Raw genomic sequence first — 18,244 nt, forward strand, 5'->3', positions numbered from 1 at the left:
TTTGTTGTTCCTAAAGGAAGGAGGACTGTGTGCTGCCCTTAAAGAAGAGTGCTGCTTCTATGCAGATCATACAGGAATACTTAGAGATTTTATGCAGAAACTGAGAGAAAGATTAAAGCGAAGGAAACAGGAACGGGATGCTCAACGGGGGGTGGTTTGAGTCACAACCATCTTGGATAATTTCTTTGATTTCTGCTGTAGCCGGACCAGTCCTTATGATATGCTTAGCTTTAGTTTTCGGCCCTTGTATAATAAATAGAGGAATGGCTTTCATCCAGAGTAGAATTGGTACAGTAAAACTCATGGTTCTTCAAAGGCAATATCAACCTATAGTTCAGGTAGATAAAGAGTTAGGGGACACCAATCTCTAAAATTCTATGATTAGAATTAGTCTAAACAGAAGAAGAGGGAAATGAAAGGAAATTAAACAAATAAAAGGTTTAAACTAAAAACGTCTGGGACTGAGACTGCAAAGAAAACAAGCCCGTGCATGCCCGAGTCCATCTTGAAGCTAGGTCACCGGGTCATAAAGATAAGGGAAGGAATGCAGGAACTGGTTCTGACTATCTTGGCTGACTCATTGACCCTCTGGCAGCCCGGCGCCTCCTGCTGGCCCCCTTTCTATAGACAGCATAGTCAAAAGCTGAAACATTAACCAGATGCGTTGTCTACTCAGATAAGCCCCCGGCTTTAGAATTCTTATATGCCCCGGCCTGCACATACTACTCTGCTGACTCATAATCATGTTGCTGATGTTTGAATGGGGCCAATCGTGTGTAACCTCGTCAATTCTGCCTAGCCCCTAAACCCTACCCTATAAAAACCCCAGTTTTTGAGTCTCGGGGTCTATTCCTCTGTCTCCTGTGTGAGATACGTATCGACCCAGAGCTCCGCCATTAAAGCTGCCTTGTGCTTTTGCAACAAGAAGGTCCCTTGTGTTTCTTTGGGTGACCCCACATCCCAAGACTTGAGTGGGAGGGCTCCTTCTTGGGGTCCTACATATACATCTACTGCATTTTAGATGCCAACATATGCTCAAACAAACACTAATCCAAACTGTTTCCATGTAAGACTCCCATAAGCCTTAGGCAGCTAATTGTCATGAAATGACTGTAGATGAATTGCTTTGGCAAATCTGTTACTAGAGGGAGCATCCACTAATTTAATCATTTCCCTCCTCAAAATCTTGCTTTAACTCCTCCAGTAACAACAGCCTAGGTGTTGAAGACTTCTAAACTAAGAAGAACGTTAGAATATCTAAGTCCCTTATCATCCAGTAGCCTCTGCCTTCATTATTGAAGGAAAGCTCAACTTTGAGACTAATCAGCACAAAATTGCCACAAAAGCACTACCACACCCTGAAATACCCTAAAGAAATTAACTTGTGATGAACCACCATGGATGTCTGAGCCCTGCACTTTGAAGGAACCTTCAAAACAGAAGCCTGGGCAGCCTGTGGGCACAGCACACCAGAGAAACTGACTGAGAGGCTCAAGCTGCTCAGCTTGCTGTGGGTGGGAAAGCATAGCGGCTGGCAGAATACAGCTTCCAGCAGGGCTTCCATAGCATGCAGCTCATGGGTGAACAATCAAACTCCCTTTAAGTTTCCTAGGTGGGAACTCGCCACCAGGCTTTAACCGTGCTCCAAGACGCTTGCTATGATGGCTAGACAAGTGTTCCAGAACACACCCTAGATATGTCTTCAACCAACCTCAGGAATCCCTAGAGCACCTTCCTGTCCCCTGCGTGAGGCCACGCCCCATCCAGGCCACGCCCCCGCGCCCATTCCCCAATACCAGTTGCAGGGATCTCCCAGAGCTTTCACTCTGCCCACAGCCCTCTCACAGGTGCCCGGCCGAGCCTTACCTTGGTCCCCATCTGTCCAGAGGTGGACACTTTATGGACCAGCTTCTGGGGCCCCTCCTGCTCTGATTCACTGTTGGACGAATCCTCTTCTGGTCCTGCAGAAGTAGGGGAAACCGCACTGGCCCCAGTGACAGCTCCTCCAGTGAAGCCCTGAGGGTGGTGCTGGCTTCTGGTCCAGGCATCCTCTCTGATTCCTGCAGGGACACAGCAGCGCCCCGAGGGGCTGTAGTCAGCTGCTGGGCTCTGCCCGAAAGTCTGAGCCCTGCACCTGGCTAGCACCATCTTCCCTTATCCCCTCCATGCAGCAACCTGGACCCGGGACTCTGGATCACAAGTCGCCCCTGCCTATATCTCTTTGGTCCTCTGCACACTTCACACCTGAGCACCCAGCCTTGGGATGTTCTGTGGTTGCTGACCCAGGATATGACCAGCACCGGAATGAGAGGATGGAAATCGAGATAAGCCTCGAAGGACCTCCCTCTTACTCCTCCTAGGGTCTGGAGGGCTCAGAGGGAATGGAGAGTAGAGATAGGGAGGGGCATGAAGCAGCAGGTCAGGCAGTGGAGATTCTCCTCCCCTTGTTCTAGGCAGCAGGAGTGAGGAGAAGGCTCCTGAGGGAAATGGGGACATAGAGCTATCTCCTATGTTCTGGGGTGCACTCTGGACCCTGAATCCCTTCACATACTCGGACCACGAGGTTCAATTCCAGCTAAGTAAAAGTTCCCTCTGCACAGGAGAAGAACTGGGTCTTACTGACCCTCAATCAGCACCACTGCTAGGAACTTACCTCCCACCTCTGCCTGGGGGTTCTGGTCCATTATGCCACCTCTACAGTGCTGTTTAGCTTCGGGCCCACCCCCATCTGGCGATTTGGTAGAGAAGAGCATTTTCTGGGAGGTTCAGCTCTGCTCTGAGAGCTTTTGGTTCAGAAAGAGTGATTCTAAAGCGCCCATCCAGAATGCCTGGAAGAATGCACCGAACTACGTGAACAAAATATAAAGTAAAGAATATATATACACACACCCACAGGAGAGAACACCACTCCCTGGTACAGACTAAAGTCTGAGGAAAGAGAATCCACAGGCTGGAGCCTCAGCTCCCAGGCTTCCCTGGCCAGCTGCTTCAGCACAGCCACAGGGAAGAGCTACCTTGCAGCAGCAGTGCACAATGCACATTCGACCTCAAAATCCTACACAGGTGGGGGAAGAGGGGCTGAGGGAGAGGGTAGGAAAAGGACAGGCTTCCTGCTGCCCACCTTAGAAACCTTCACAGTGCTGTTAGTGATTTTCCAATGGTGAATTCTCTACCGACTTGGTGGGGGGGTTCTCAGTAGAGCAATCCTTTTAGCACAGAGACAGCCTCTCTTGTGTGTCAGTTATTCCCTTTAGCGAGGGAAAACACGGGGTGAAATGGACTTCAAAAGTCCTTCTGGCCCTATAATATGAAATTCTGTAACTACTAGTACACACTGCCGAGAACTTTCTAAGAAACAATAGCATCAAATGGCCTTGGTCGGAGATCCAGATCAGTGCCTAGAGTACAGAAAGCCTATACACGGCCAAAACCAAAATAATGTCCTTTTAGTGACCTTTGTCTTAGTCTGACTATTTGGTCACAGACAAGTCAAGACAAAGACCCCTAGTAAAAGGCCTAACACAGTTCAGACTTTTCCTTTTAATGTAAAGAAGACAGAGGGCACAAGCTGGGACCAAAATGTGATTATGATTCTAATGTTCTCTTCCCCACACTCTATATAGTGAAAGGTCACTTTGGCACCTATCCTGTATTTCAACCTACACATTAAACTTTCAGGTTTTATATAGCAACATTTCCCAGAATCCAGTCAAGGGTGACTGAAGTGAAAGGTGGTCTAAGGCCCATGCCTATTTGGGGAAGAGGACGGGTTTTATTTCTTACTCTTTGAAAGGATGCTGATTGCTTAAAGACACATTGCACACCTTCACATCCAGGAGCCAGGCAATTAATTTCTCAAAGTGCAGGCATCTGTTACTTATAAAAACATAGCCTTGCAGGCTGCTCTGATCAACACAGAATTCAGTAGCCAGCTCCTAAGGCCTGTAGCTTTGAAAAGCAAAGCCAGTCTAAGCTGGTTCCTGCTAAGTAAATGACTGCAACTCAACAGCATCTGCAGCTGTAGAGGAAACCCAGGATGGGTGGAAATACTGTGTAGGCAAAGAAAGGAAAGCTGCCTCATTTCCCACTAAAGGCAGCTCAGGGGAAAAGCCTGGTGGAAGCCCATTGCTTCTGAGAAACTTTCAAGGAATCCCCAATTTAAAATAGTTTCTGACCTACTAACTGCTTCTCCTAGTTAAAAGTGTTCACAATGGTTCTCTGACCTAAGGGACATCCACTTGTCTTTTCTTTGTTCAGTTTGTTTCTTTGTTTTGAGGGAGTCCCCTAGCACACCTCAGGCCCAATCTGACTTAGCATTTATGGCAGGTCTCCAGCATCAAACTCTATTTCTCAATATGGCTACTACAATTTCAAATACATGGCATATTGTCTCATTTGGTTTATAAAAAGTTCCTTGACTTTCTTTAGTGTTTTAGATTTTCAAATAATTTCTCCCCTGCTGCTCATGAAATCCCTTTTATTACTGTTACTTTGAGATCTTCATTGGTGAGCCATTGTAGTGCACAACTTTGGTTACAGAATTCCAGAGGCAGAGGCCAGCAGACCTTTGAAATGTGAGGCCAGCCTGGGCTATACAATGAAACTTCTATGTAGAACATATCAATAATCTTGTTGAAAGCTTGCATGTTGGAGTTTAAGGTATGAGTGCTGCCAAGAGCTGGAAGCCAGTCTGGGCTACATTGTAACAGGCCCGCAAGAGCTACACAGCAAATTCTTGTTTCAAACAAACAAACAAAAGCAAGAAAGAGTCTTGGCCATACAGTCTATAGATGCTACAGTCAGGGTTAAATAGAAAGGAGTAAAGCTGACCTCTCCAGTCAGTTTTCTACTTAATAAGGTGCCATACCACCACCCCCAAAGTACAAGAGACATGAGCCAAAGCTGATTAAATCTTTATGAACACTCTATTACTACTTACAGTTATTCTGAACTAATCAATTGCTCACAAGCAGAATCATGAGACACTTAAAGTGTCTAATCCCATGTTCTAAGGTTTTACCTTCAATTGTGATAGAACTTAAGAGTTATGTGTCATATCTTGAAAACCATGAGTGGGTACTTGAGAAGCCATGGTGCAGGGCTCATGTTCCTGATCAGTCCAGAAGCAAAGGACTACAGATGGCACTAGCACAGACTGGAAGGCTGCCCTGGCAGCAATATGGAACCGATTCCGCAATCACTATGTGTTCCGTAGTCAGAACTTAACATTCAAAAAGTTTGCCCTGGGTCAATTTTCTTAGTTGTTACGCTGATAACAAAACAATCCGTGAGCAACAGTGCTGTCGATTACAGGAACTTCTGTGGTCCTAGCCCACAAGGCCAAAGACTCACCATCCAGGCAGAAAGGGGAACTGTACAACCTCTAGCTTGTATTGTGGCCTTTTTGCTTCGAAACACTTCTCTTTCTAAGTGTCCATTAATTCTGGACTATTAACTGGTATACTGCCATCAGCTAATGCCAACAGGTATAGAACCATTTGAAAATAAAAACCAATTTTAGGCAATGAAGTATAGTCAAGCCTCTCTCCACTTAAGATATTTTGTAAATCCTCCCACATTTTTAAACTGAGTGAGAATTGTAACTACCTATCTGCTAACCACTCCCACCCACCATTAAGGACTGCTTTGCTAAATATCTTCCAATGGCTCATTCTCAACAGCAAAACACTTTGATTCTCCTCACTTGTTTACTTTAGTGATGCTAGGGCAAGCCTTGCACTGACATATGCTCTGTCCCAGATCTACATTCCAGCCCCCATTTTTTTCTACTCTTTCTCTTGATACAGAGTCTCAATATGTAGCTTATGCTGGCTCCCCAATCTGGGCCCTCCTTCTTCACCTAGTTGTTGTGAATACAGGTGTGCAGCACCACACCCAATTCCCCAAATACTTTTTGGGCTAAAATTTAAATTATGACTATATTCACTAACACTGGAATATATTCCAAAGCTAGCACCAAAGAAAACCAAGAAACTTACTATGCTAGCAAGTATCTTCTTTAGGCTCAAGACTTAGCCAGAATAATGCTAAATAAACTAATATGTATCCAAATTTAGCTAATTAACTTAATTTCACTCCCTCACAGAGAGAATGGCAGGAAGTCCCAGAAAATCCCTTTTCTCCACATGAATCTCCAAGGAATCTTTTGTTTTTCTCTCTGAATAGGAGAAATCAGGCCATCAAGGTTTAGGCTCCATCAGGAGAGAGAGGGAGAGAGAAGAGGAAGGGGGGAGAGGGGAGAAGGGAGAGTGGGGAGGAGAGAAGGGAGAGGGCAGAGGAGAGAGGGGAGAGAGAGAAGCATAGTATGCCTTGGTTGAGTGGTGAAACAAAAAACATCTATGAGTATTTTAACCTATATATCTTTGACACTGCAGACCTATTGCATAGGAAGTCTTTCCATCCAGAAAATAAGCATCAGAGATAGTCAACTGTCTTTTCAAAATAGCACAAGAGAAATATACTCTTCTCCATTTTGGCCAGAATAAACCTGGTAATATGCAAGGCTTCTCTCTCTTCTAGGGGTGATGATCAGAATGGTCTCAAGCAACTCCAGAATTTCCACACCAAAGCAGAAGGCTTATGAACTCCAGGACCAAAAAGTCCAGCCAAGCAGCTATTGATGCTAAAACTAAAGGCAGATTCATCAGTGCAGCCAAATCCCCAATGAAGCATTAAGTATAAGGTCGACAGGGAGCCTTTAAATTGTACCCAGATTCTGTTCCATTTCAAAGACTTTGGCATTTGTGCTAGGAAAGGGGACAGATTCTTCTTAGGTATGACACAGAAAGCTAAAACTAGTGATATTTTAGGTACTCACAGCCATGAAAATGTGCCAAGCATGCACAAGTCAAGTTCCGTCAGCATCTTAGCATGCTGGGTGATGAGGAAACCCTACATCTCTGTTAAAGATTAGGACAGGGATAGAATTGTCTTCGGTGTATAAACATTCTTAATGTGCCATTTTCAGGTAAATAATCCCTGTTTCACTCCTGCGCTCAGACTTCATGAAATTCATTTTCACATTAAATTTTTAAAAAGAGATCAAATTAGAAGAATTAGTTTGGGGTGGAAAGGGGATGAGCAGGCCTGGGAAATGCATGAGAGTGTACCAAAAGGTGAGTGTAACACAAGCACACCATAAACCTACATGAAAGTGTCCTAATGGAATCCATAGTATTCACAGTTAGAAAATCTAAATGAAAGCATTTATTTAAAAAAAAAGATCAATGGTCATGATAAAGAGCACCCAAGATTAAATTCTGGCCTCCAAATACATTCATGGGCAACAACAAAAATAACCATGCACACACATACACAAATAAAGATAAAACCCATAAGGCAGGTGTAGTAAAATGTCATATAAATCCAATAAATGACAACAAACAAATATCCACAGACCAGAGGGAACTTACATCTTCCTCCACCTTCAGGGCTCTCGCCATGACACAGAGCCTTGTTTATGTGTTTGTCTGTGTGGATGTATGTTTGTTTCCTATGTGGGATATCCATGAAGGTCAGAAGAGGGATCAGATTGCCAGACCTGGAGTTACTAAATATTGTGTACTATTTCTACTTGGGTGCTAGAAAAGAACCTGGCCTCAGAGAATAGCACTAGGCACTCTTTACTGCTAAGCTCTCTCCATAGTCCAGAAAGTGTTGATACAATAAAAATTTAGGTTCTGCTTACTTATTCATAAATACCAGATTGTTTTCACTGAAAACATAATCATTTCCCTCACTAAAGATTTATGTTCAACTCATGGCAGCAGATAGTGCATGGAGAAAATCCTGGATTGTCTGGAGAATGGAAGCCAGGACTGCTGAGAATGCTCTCCACCTGCACATGGAATATGACTGTGCATTTTTATTTTCTGGTTGTGAGATAAAACTCAGGACTTTGTGTGAGTGAAACAATTATCACACAGTACATGCCAGGTCTGTAAGCCCTTTCTATCACCAGCGTTACAAGGTACACAGCATGATGGGCCTGACTGTCCTTTGGGAAACACGCACAATGGCACTTGAAAATGGCTTACAGAATTTTCAAGGATTAGACGGGATCAACTGGCCAAAGGCAGTTCAAACAGGTAATTCTCAGTCTGATAACCCTACCAATCTCAGTGTCTGCTCACCCAGTCACAAAGAACTGGACTGTGAGAAACAAGTGTAACTAGTTCCACTTTTCCAGAAAAACAAATAAACAAACAAACAAACACACAAACACCCCTTTCCTCTGGCAAGATAACCAAATGATTTTGAAAGATGCCCATTGTCATAACAGGGCTCATTTTGTTCTCCAGGCTCCTTTACAAATACCGCTTAAAATAATTATAAAAAGAAATTTACAGAAAGGTCTACTCAAATTGTCTGCTTGTTTCTGATTAAATGGCTTACTTCCTAGGTATTAAATTTTATCTGGCTAAAACAGATGCATATTTTTCTCTGTCTCACTTCTTTACACATCTCAATGTCCCTCCATGGATGTCAAGGTTAACTGCAGTGGATTCCGGGAACCTTAAAATTCAGCCACCATACTTTACTCATTCTCCTACAGCCAGGGGGAAGACAGTGACCTAAATATTAGCCTTACAGGCTCCCCATCATCCTGTACCTCAACATGAATCAATAGTTTGATTGATTCCACTAAAAAAATGGGGAATGTAATAGAAAAAATTAGCTCCATGTAAAAATGAGTTTCAGATCAAGTTGGTATGCAAAAAAAAATTATAAGTTAAAGAAAACGCAGAAAAGAAAGTAGAAAATGAATGCAAAGCAAAAGAAAGGGAGTCAGCAAAACCTTGTGCTTAGGCTAAGGATTTTTCACCATAGGATGTTTCTACCAGGGCACTAAGCTTAATTCATGAGCAGTTGAGTCTTGACAGCTATTTAATGAGGTGGTTGATGTCAGAGCTACCTGGCTCATTTCCCAAAATTGTTTTCCTTTCCCATTATTGTGTATTTGTTAATATAAAATATTAACCAGACATTCATTCTGCTTGTGTAATTTCATTTATCTGATGATTTTTCAGAAAAAAAAAAAATACAGTGCCTCATAGAGCAGAAATTCTTGAGTTGAGGCTGTTGTGGTGTGTTCCTTTAATAACCCAAGTCCATGTTTTCTTTTGTAAAGCACCTAAGACTTGCAGAGAATAATTGGGACTCAGCCACAATCACTAAGTTTTTCCCATGGTATACAACAACTTCCTCAGTTATTTTTTCTTGAACCACAATATCTTAGGAACTGGAAGAGGCATTATGCACAGTTAAGAGCAAATCTAGAAGAGCTAGGAGACTGAGCTCAAGAAAGCCAAAAGGAATCTTGAACAGCCCCAAAATAAAAAGGCCCAAGTAATCCTAAAATGGATTAGTGGGGAATCAAAATATAGGATTTCAGCTCCTGGCATTAATTCCAGCCTTGCTTGTTGCAGCCTTTTGATGCAAAGGGATAGAAGATCCTCCCAGGTCCTGATGGCTCCAGAGGACCCTATAGCAGGGGCGACCACAAGAGGGAAGGCAAGGTTTTATTATTGTTCCCAGGGATCCTCAGAATAGAAGTAAGAATTCTTGTATAAGCATCAGTTCCTCCTATGTATAGGATGAGTAAGGTGTCACCCATGCCATAGAGATGGAGAAGTGGCTTTAACTAGATACTTGCTAACTCACCATACGCTACAAAGAAAAAGGGAGACCAGAGAGGTGACCTCTGGTCAAAGACTTGTCTACCTCTTGCTAAACTGTTGAGCCCAAGATACCCTTCAGGTAGCAGATGAACTGTCTTCTCCAGGGCAGCATGAAGGTCCTGGAAGTGGTCCTGCTACATGCCCAGGAGACAGTAGAGCAATATCTCTGCTTTGGTGCCTACTACCTCCTGTTCCTGCTGTGACTGCTCACAGAAGCTCAATAGTATGGTGTACTGCAGCACCCTGTTCATGGCCTTTACCTGTGTCATGGCATGGGCAAGGCTCTGTAAATACTATATGAGCCATTCCTTGCTCTGTGGCTCCCTGTTGGTGTCATTTTCCCTCTCTGTATATGGCCAGATAGCATCAGGGCTTAGTGAGGGCAGCAGAGTGACACAGACTGAATTGGGCCTTCAGGCTAGGGAACTGTAAATAGGAAGGCTATGCGATTGATAGGCTGGAACTAACCTCCTGCATCACTGGTAATAAGGCATGATCATGGAATGCCTCTCCCTCTGCTTCCTCTTTCTGGCAAAACCAAGTTAGCTGAGGTTGTAACCATACTTGAAGAGAAGAGACAAAAATGGAGAAGGCAGAGGTGGTGACCACTCCATCCTAGGTCCTGCCACAGATGGGCTTGACCCCTCCTGCTCCACTTCCAGTTGACTATCCCACTTCAAACTTCTATTTCAGTTGGGATTGGAGGAGGGTAAAGTCACTGAAGCCCAACAGTTCCCAGAATTCTGACACGGAGGCATGTGCCTATGAGATCTTCTTTTCAGGCCTCCATCCTTCCTGGCCCACCTTTAGTACTGAGGAATTACAGCAGAAAACATGAAGAATTGGTGCTTGCTGACTTGCCTGGTAGGTTCATCTTCAGATCTTATCCTCATACCACCCATGACCATTTGCTCAGGTAATGGTAACTCCCACAGTCTCCTGGGTGCTCCTACCCAGTTATCAACGAGACATGACTGTATCACAGGTATGCCCAAAGGCCAACTTTGTAAAAGACAGTTACTCCACTGAGACACTTGATTTCAGGTGATACCATACAAACAACAGGTTTAGACAATGGAGGTGACTGCTATCATGGAACCGTAGCTTTACACAGACTGCCTGGCTTTCCCCTCTCCCTTACACCTCCATAACTTCTGTCTGGCTGACCAGTACTTATCCTGACAGCAACCACAGATCCGAAGTCATCACTCAGATTCTCATCTTATGTCTTCTTAGGAATAATAGACATCCTGATGATGATGGGATGGACAAAGTGGGAAAGGGAAGGAAAAGTGACATTGGACACTGATTTGGTTTGTGATGAGAAATAACTAAGTTCCATGAAAAACAAGTATAGATACAGAAGAGAAACATAGTCTCTGAATAACAGTCAAAGGAGAGTGAAGAGAATTAGTTTGTGTTCCTAGAAATCTTCTGAATAATCCAGTGAGGCAGCATGGTTGGTGAGATTGTCTCACATTCTGTGCAGTGGTGCATAGTACTTTTGTTCAGTCCTTTATAAGATGCTCTTAGTGTCACTGGAAACTAGCTGACAGAAACTGGGAACATATTTAGTGCTTTAGTGTTGATTTTAACCATGACCTTGGCAGAAACTCCTTTCTGTCAGTATTAGAGATTTAGATATGTGAGGTTGAGGAGTTCCCCAGTTAAAAAATTTCTTTTTTTTTATTAGATAATTTCTTTACTTACATTTCAAATGTTATCCACTTTCCTCATTTCCCCTCCAAAAACCCCCTATCCCATCCCCTCTCCCCTTGCTCACCAACTTGACTACTCCCAATTTTCTGTCCTGGCATTCCTCTACACTGGGACATCAAGACTACACAAGACCAAGGGCCTTCTTCCCATTGATGTCTGACAAAGGCATCCCCTGCTACATATGTGGCTGCAACCATGGGTCCCTCCAAGTGTACTCTTTGGTTGGTAATTTAGTCCCTGGGAGCTCTGGGGGAACTGGATGGTTCACATTGTTGTACCTCCAGTGGAGCTGCAAACCGATTCAGCTCCTTGGGTCCTTTCTCTAGCTCCTCCATTGGAGACCCTGTGCTCAGGCCAGTGTTTGGCTGAGAGCATCCACCTCTGCAATTATCAGGAGTCTCTCAGGAGACAGCTATATGAGGTTCCTGTCAGCAAGCACTTGTTCGCAACCACAATAGTGTCTGGGTTTGTTGATTGTATATGGAATGGATGCCCAGGTGGGGCAGTCTGTGAATGGCATTTCCTTCAGTCTCTGCTTCACAGTTTGTCTCTGACTGTCCTCCCATGGGGATTTTGTTCCTGCTTCTAAGGAGGACCGAAGGTTCCACACTTAAATCGTCCTTCTTGAGCTTCATGTTGTCTGTGAATTATATCTTAGATATTCCGAGCTTCTGGGCTAATATCCACTTATCAGTGAGTACATACCATGTGTGTTCTTTTGTAATTGGGTTACCTCACTCAGGATGATATTTTCTAGTTCCATCCATTTGCCTAAGAATTTAATGAAGTCAATGTTTTTAATAACTGAGTAGTACTCCATTGTGTAAATGTACCACATTTTCTGTATCCATTTCTCTGTTGAGGGACATCTGGGTTCTTTCCAGCTTCTGTCTACTATAAATAAGGCTGCTATGAACATAGAAGAGCATGTGTCCTTATTACATGCTGGAGCATATTTTGGGACTATGACCAGGAGTGGTATTGCTGGGTCCTCAGGTAGTACTATGTCCAATTTTCTGAGGAACAGCCAAACTGATTTCCAGAGTCATTGTACTAGTTTGCAATCCCACCAGTAATGGAGGAGTGTTCCTTTCTCCATATCCTCACCAGCATCTGCTGTGACCTGAGTTTTTTATCTTAGCCATTCTGACCTGTGTGAGGTAGACTCTAAGGGTTGTTTTATTTTGCATTTCTCTGATGATTAAGGATGCTGAACACTTTTTCAGGGGCTTCTCAGCCATTCAGTATTCCTCAGGTGAGAATTCTTTGTTTAGCTCTGGGCCCCATTTTTTAATTGTGTTATTTGTTTCTCTGGAGTTTAGCTTCCTGAGTTCTTAGTATATATTGGATATTAGGCCTCTATGGGACGTAGGATTGGTAAAGATCTGAACCCAATCTGTTTGGTTGCTGTTTTGTCCTATTGACAGTGTCATTTGCCTTACAGAAGGTTTGCAATTTTATGAGGTCTCATTTGTCAATTCTTGATCTTAGAGCATAAGCTATAGGTGTTCTATTTAGGAAAATTTCCCGTATGCCCATGTGTTTAAGGCTCTTCCCGACTTTCTTTTCTATTAATTTCAGTGTATCTGGTTTCATGCGGAGGTCCTTGATCCACCTGGATTTGAGCTTTATACAAGGAGAAAAGAATGGGTCAATTTGCATTCTGCTACATGCTAACCGACAGTTGAACCAGCACCATTTCTTGAAAAATGCTGTCTTTTTTCCGCTGGATGTTTTTACCTCCTTTGTCAAAGGGCATTGTCTTTTTCAGTGAGGGAAGCCCTTCCCTGTTCTGAACCCTCCTTTACCAAACGCAAAGGCAAACATTATATCCATGACTGCTCAGCCATGTGCCCATCCTTTTATCCAGGCTGAATTGGTACTTCCCTTATCCCCCAGGTCCTACTGTGTCCTTTTTTGTTTTCTTTCAGAAAGAAATCAATACCTCCTTGTAGATACTGGGCAACAGCACTGCATCCCTGGCACTTTACAACCTGATTTCTGACAATAACTCAACGTGGAAATTGATTCTCTGGAACAACTAGATGACCCAGTCATTTAGGGTGCGAGCTGATCTTACAGAATACCCCAGTTTGGTTCTCATCACCCACATCAGACAGCTCAGTTCTGCCTCTATCCCCAGCTCTGGGGGATTTAACAGTCTCTTGTAGCTTCCAGGGCACCGGCACATTAAAAGAATAGAATAGAAGAAAGTCTACTCACTACCACTCACCTGAAGTCACCTCAGAGGTCCCTGCTTCCTACACCCTCTGCCACTTCTAGTTTAACCCTCACAACATCTTCCTTTCTTTCTCTTACCGTTTCACCCTGCACTGGCCCTATGTCTCTATAACCAGCTCCTGTCATGCACCTATCTTCCCCTGTACCTCTCTTCCTACACAGAAATCATTTGTAATCTCTACTGGATATTCATTGGCTAGCTCCTCAAGCTGTTTACTTAACTTTTCCTGAGCTTGCAGTTCTTTTTTTTTAATTAGGTATTTTCTTCATTTTTATTTCCAGTGCTATCCCAAAAGTCCCCCATACCCTCCCCCTCCACTCCCCTACCCACCCACTCCCACTTCTTGGCCCTCGCATTCCCCTGTACAGAGGCATATAAAGTTTGCAAGACCTATTGGCCTCTCTTTCCAGTGATGGCCAACTAGGCCATCTTCTGATACATATACAGCTAGACACACGAGCTCTGGGAGGTACTGGTTAGATCATATTGTTGTTCCACCTATAGGGTTGCAGACCTCTTTAGCTCCTTGTGTACTTTCTCTAGCTCCTCCACTGGGGGCCCTGTGATCCATCCAATATCTGACTGTGAGCATCCACTTCTGTGTTTGCTAGGCCCTGGCATAGCCTCACAAGGGACAGCTATATCAGGGTCTTTTCAGAAAAATCTTGCTAGTGTGTGCAATGGTGTCCGCGTTTGGAGGCTGATTATGGGATGGATCCCTGGGTAGGGATGTCTCTAGGTGGTCCGTCCTTTCATCTCAGCTCCAATCTTTGTCTCTGTAACTCATTCCATGGGTGTGTTGTTCCCAATTCTAAGAAGGAGCAAAGTGTCCACACTTTGGTCTTCAATCTTCTTGATTTTCATGTGTTTTGCAAATTGTATCTTATATCTTGGGTATTCTAAGTTTCTGGACTATTATCCACTTATTAATGAGTTCATATCATGTGAGTTCTTTTGTGATTGGGTTACCTCACTCAGGATGATGCCCTCCAGGTCCATCCATTTGCCTAGGAATTTCATTAATTCATTCTTTTTAATACCTGAGTAGTACTCCATTGTGTAAATGTACCACATTTTCTGTATCCATTCCTCTGTTGAGGGGCATCTGGGTTCTTTCCAGCTTCTGGCTATTATAAATAAGGCTTCTATGAACATAGTGGAGCATGTGTCCTTCTTATAGGTTGGAATATCTTCTGGATAGATGCCCAGGAGAGGTATTGCGGGATACTCCGGTATACTATTTCCAATTTTCTGAGAAACCACCAGACTGATTTCCAGAGTGGTTGTACAAGCTTGCAATCCTACCAACAATGGAGGATTGTTCCTCTTTCTCCACATACTTGCCAGCATCTGCTGTTACCTGAATTTTTGATCTTAGCCATTCTGACTGGTGTGAGGTGGAATCTCAGGGTTGTTTTGATTTGCATTTCCCTGATGATTAAGGATGCTGAACATTTTTTCAGGTGCTTCTTAGCCATTCAGTATTCCTCAGGTGAGAATTCTTTGTTTAGTTTTGAGACCCATTTTTAATGGGGTTATTTGATTTTCTGGAGTCCACCTTCTTGAGTTCTTTATATATGTTGGATATTAGTCCCCTGTCTGATTTAGGATAGGTAAAGATTCTTTTCCAATCTGTTGGTGGCCTTTTTGTCTTATTGAGAGCCTGCCGTTCTTTATTACACCTTGGTGGTACACACCTCTGCTTACTAGAATCTTTAGGAAATTAAGTGATAGGACTAATATAATGACATTGACAAGGTACACCATCTGGCAGTCACAGGAAACTCACTAATACAGGACTCATGCAGGCAATTTCAACTGCTCCAAAAGCTTGACTGGTAGGTTGCCTTTGCAATACACCAGCTGGGTACTATCCTGTAACCCTCTATCCTTCTATTCTCTTTTGAGCAAAATAGAGTGACAAAGACAATAGTAGCAGACTAGCGCTCAAGCTAAGATGGATGCTATTGATAGACTTTCTCTGAGAGATAAACTTCACAGAATCAGCTGGAAACTGAAGGAAAGAGATTATTATTATTATTATTATTATTTACTTTATTTACATTTCAAATGTTGTCCCCTTTCCTAGTTTCCTCTCTGTAAATAGAGGCATAGAGGAAGAAAGAGTTTTATTTAGCTGGTTTTCAGGTAATAAGTGTGGGGATAGGAACTCTCCACCTTAATCTCTACCCTGTCATCCAAACACTGTCCCTTTAACTATGTAAGAAAACCCATGTGTAGACCTCAAGAAATCAGAAATCAGGGGTTTGTGGTGTGGGGTACATGTTATATACCAATAGATCTTTTTAAATGGCCCAACAAACATTTGAGGGAAATAATAAAAATGTTACCATTTTGTGGGGTAGTGGGCTGTGCACAGACAGCCTGGTCTCCAGTCGAACAAAGGTCTGGAACCCCAGAGACTAGATGGATGGTGATTTCCACCTACATGGGACGGAAGGTGTTCCATCATGTCTCCTGGCCTTCTGGCTCCTGTCAAAGTTACCATCCCCACAGCCCCCACAGGAGAGGTGTGTGGCTATCAGTCACGTAGGAGCAGCACCAAGCCTTCCCACAAATGAGAGGTACCTGCTGTCGAACCCTGAATCACCCCAAAAACTGTATATAAATCCTATCCAGGGAATTAAAGGTGCTCGAGAACTACTCTGTCATCTGAGTGTTATGTTCCAAGAGCTGTAACACTTGGGAAGAGATCTTCTCTCCATCTGAGGTTCCACTGCACTCCTCACTGAATAGTCGGCTTCTCGTTGGCCCAGCCCAACCCAACTCAGTGCAAAGCAGCTCAGAGTTACTGAGTGACCTGGAAGGCATGGCAGAAACTTCATCTTTGCCTGCAATCACTTCCCTTGGCTGGAACCCTGGCATTAGGCCTGGCCAGAGATCTCCATGGAAAACCTCTGGTACCCAGACCCACATCATTGAGGATCACTTCTGGTGGACATGTTATATAGCAGCCTGAAGAAACAAGAGCCATAAATATACTTATTAACTAAATCCAATTCATGAAATGAAACCACCAGCAACAGGAGAATCAGAAGTGGAGAGGTAGGCCTACCCAAAGATTTCTCAGAGTCAATTGTTAAAGGACAAACAACTCTCGTTCTGTGTCCTTGTTCAGGAGTAGCCTCAATAAGAATGATCTAGCTCTATAAGCGGCATGTGGTGGCAAGATGCCTCACAGGAAATTCTCAGCTCCCAGGCATGGGTCATTGGGCTTCTTGCCTCACAGGCACAACAGCCGGCATCATGGGAAAATTAAGAGCCTCCCCAAGGATGACCCTTCCAAGCCTGTTCACCTCACAGCTTTTCTAGGCTACAAGGGTGCCATGACCCACATCGTCTGGGAAGTTGACAGGCCAGGATCTAAGGTGAACAAAAAAGAAGTTCTGGAGGCTGTGACCATTGTGGAAACCCCACCAATGGTGGTTGTGGGCATTGTAAGATATGTTGAAACCCCACGAGGCCTCTGGACCTTCATGACTATATTTGTTGAGCATATCAGTGATGAGTGTAAAAGGCAGTTCTATAAGAAGTGGCACAAATCTAAGAAGACGACTTTTACCAAGTACTGTGAGAAATGGCAGGATGACACAGGCAAGAAGCAGTTGGAAAATGACTTCAACAGCATGAAGAACTATTGCCAGGCCATTCGCATGATTGTTCACACTCAGATGAGTCTGCTTCCTCTGTGCCAGAAGGCACACTTGATGGAGATCCAGGTGAATGGAGGCACTGTGGCTGAGAATCAAGACTGGGCCCAAGAGAAGCTGGAGCAGCAGGTTCCTGTAAACCAGGTGTTGGGGCAGGATGGGATGATTGATGTCATCAGCGTGACAAAAGGCAAAGGATACAAAGGGGTGACCAGTTGTTGGCAGACAAAGAAACTACCCCAAAAGACCCATCGAGGTTTGCACAAAGTTGCCTGGATTAGAGCCTGGAACCCTGCCTGTGCAGCCTTCTCTATGGCTCGAGCTGGACAGAAAGGCTACCATCACTGAACAGAGATTATCAAGAAGATTTACAAGATTGGTCAAGGATACCTCATTAAGGATGGTAAACTGATCAAGAACAATGCATCTACTGACTATGACCTGTCTGATAAGAGCATCAACCCACTGGGTGGCTTTGTCCATTATGGTGAGGTAACCAATGACTTCATCATGATCAAAGGCTGTGTGGTGGGGACCAAGAAGCGAGTGCTTACTCTTTTTAAGTCCTTACAGGTCCAGATCAAAAGTCAGGCCCTTGAGAAGATTGACCTGAAGTTCATTGACACCGCCTCCAAGTTTTGTCATGGTCATTTCCAGACCATGGAGGGGAATAAAGCATTCATGGGACCACTCAAGAAAGATCTCATTGCCAAGTTAAAAAAAAAAAAAAAAAAAAAGAATGATCTAGGACTGGAGCCCATGCCTCCAGGGCATCAAGGTTGTGGTGTTTTTGGATCCATCTCTTGGGCTCTGGCTATCAGGGCTTATTCACCTGTTTCTGAGGTGTCCCATGCTCTCTTTGGCAACACAATTACACTTGGCTCTTTGATGACTGTGGCCATTTCCCCGTG

At 43.8% G+C, this 18,244-nt stretch overlaps 1 protein-coding gene, 2 long non-coding RNA genes and 1 pseudogene across 16 annotated transcripts in view; 3 read left to right on the top strand and 1 right to left on the bottom strand.

The window, feature by feature from the left end:
• Positions 1-6,602, top strand: part of Gm33198 — a 38,624-nt gene extending 32,022 nt beyond the window's left edge. The window contains exon 3 of the long non-coding RNA XR_001781394.2: positions 6,541-6,602. This is a non-coding gene — a long non-coding RNA (predicted gene, 33198). The remainder of the gene's footprint in view (positions 1-6,540) is intronic.
• Gm3629 (predicted gene 3629) overlaps positions 1-10,396 on the bottom strand; it is a 65,174-nt gene extending 54,778 nt beyond the window's left edge. For 2 of the 10 annotated variants that reach the window (NM_001374232.1, NM_001374231.1), the window contains exons 1-2: positions 10,170-10,396; positions 1,867-2,060 (exon numbers count right to left, since the gene is read on the bottom strand). In NM_001374232.1, the coding sequence (NP_001361161.1) occupies positions 1,867-2,060; positions 10,170-10,178 (203 nt within the window). In that variant the 5' untranslated portion in view covers positions 10,179-10,396. The other 8 variants (XM_030248173.1, NM_001374235.1, XM_030248172.1 and 5 more) reach the window with 8 other exon arrangements.
• Gm26680 overlaps positions 10,224-18,244 on the top strand; it is a 151,225-nt gene continuing 143,204 nt past the window's right edge. For 4 of the 5 annotated variants that reach the window (XR_003950975.1, XR_003950976.1, XR_003950973.1 and 1 more), the window contains exon 1: positions 10,390-10,565. This is a non-coding gene — a long non-coding RNA (predicted gene, 26680). Of the gene's footprint in view, positions 10,566-18,244 lie in introns of all 5 variants that reach the window. The other variant, XR_003950972.1, reaches the window with a different exon arrangement.
• Positions 16,828-18,047, top strand: Gm3466 (predicted gene 3466; annotated as a pseudogene).

This window comes from Mus musculus, chromosome 14 (genome assembly GCF_000001635.26).
Source record: "Mus musculus strain C57BL/6J chromosome 14, GRCm38.p6 C57BL/6J".
Lineage (NCBI taxonomy): Eukaryota > Metazoa > Chordata > Mammalia > Rodentia > Muridae > Mus > Mus musculus.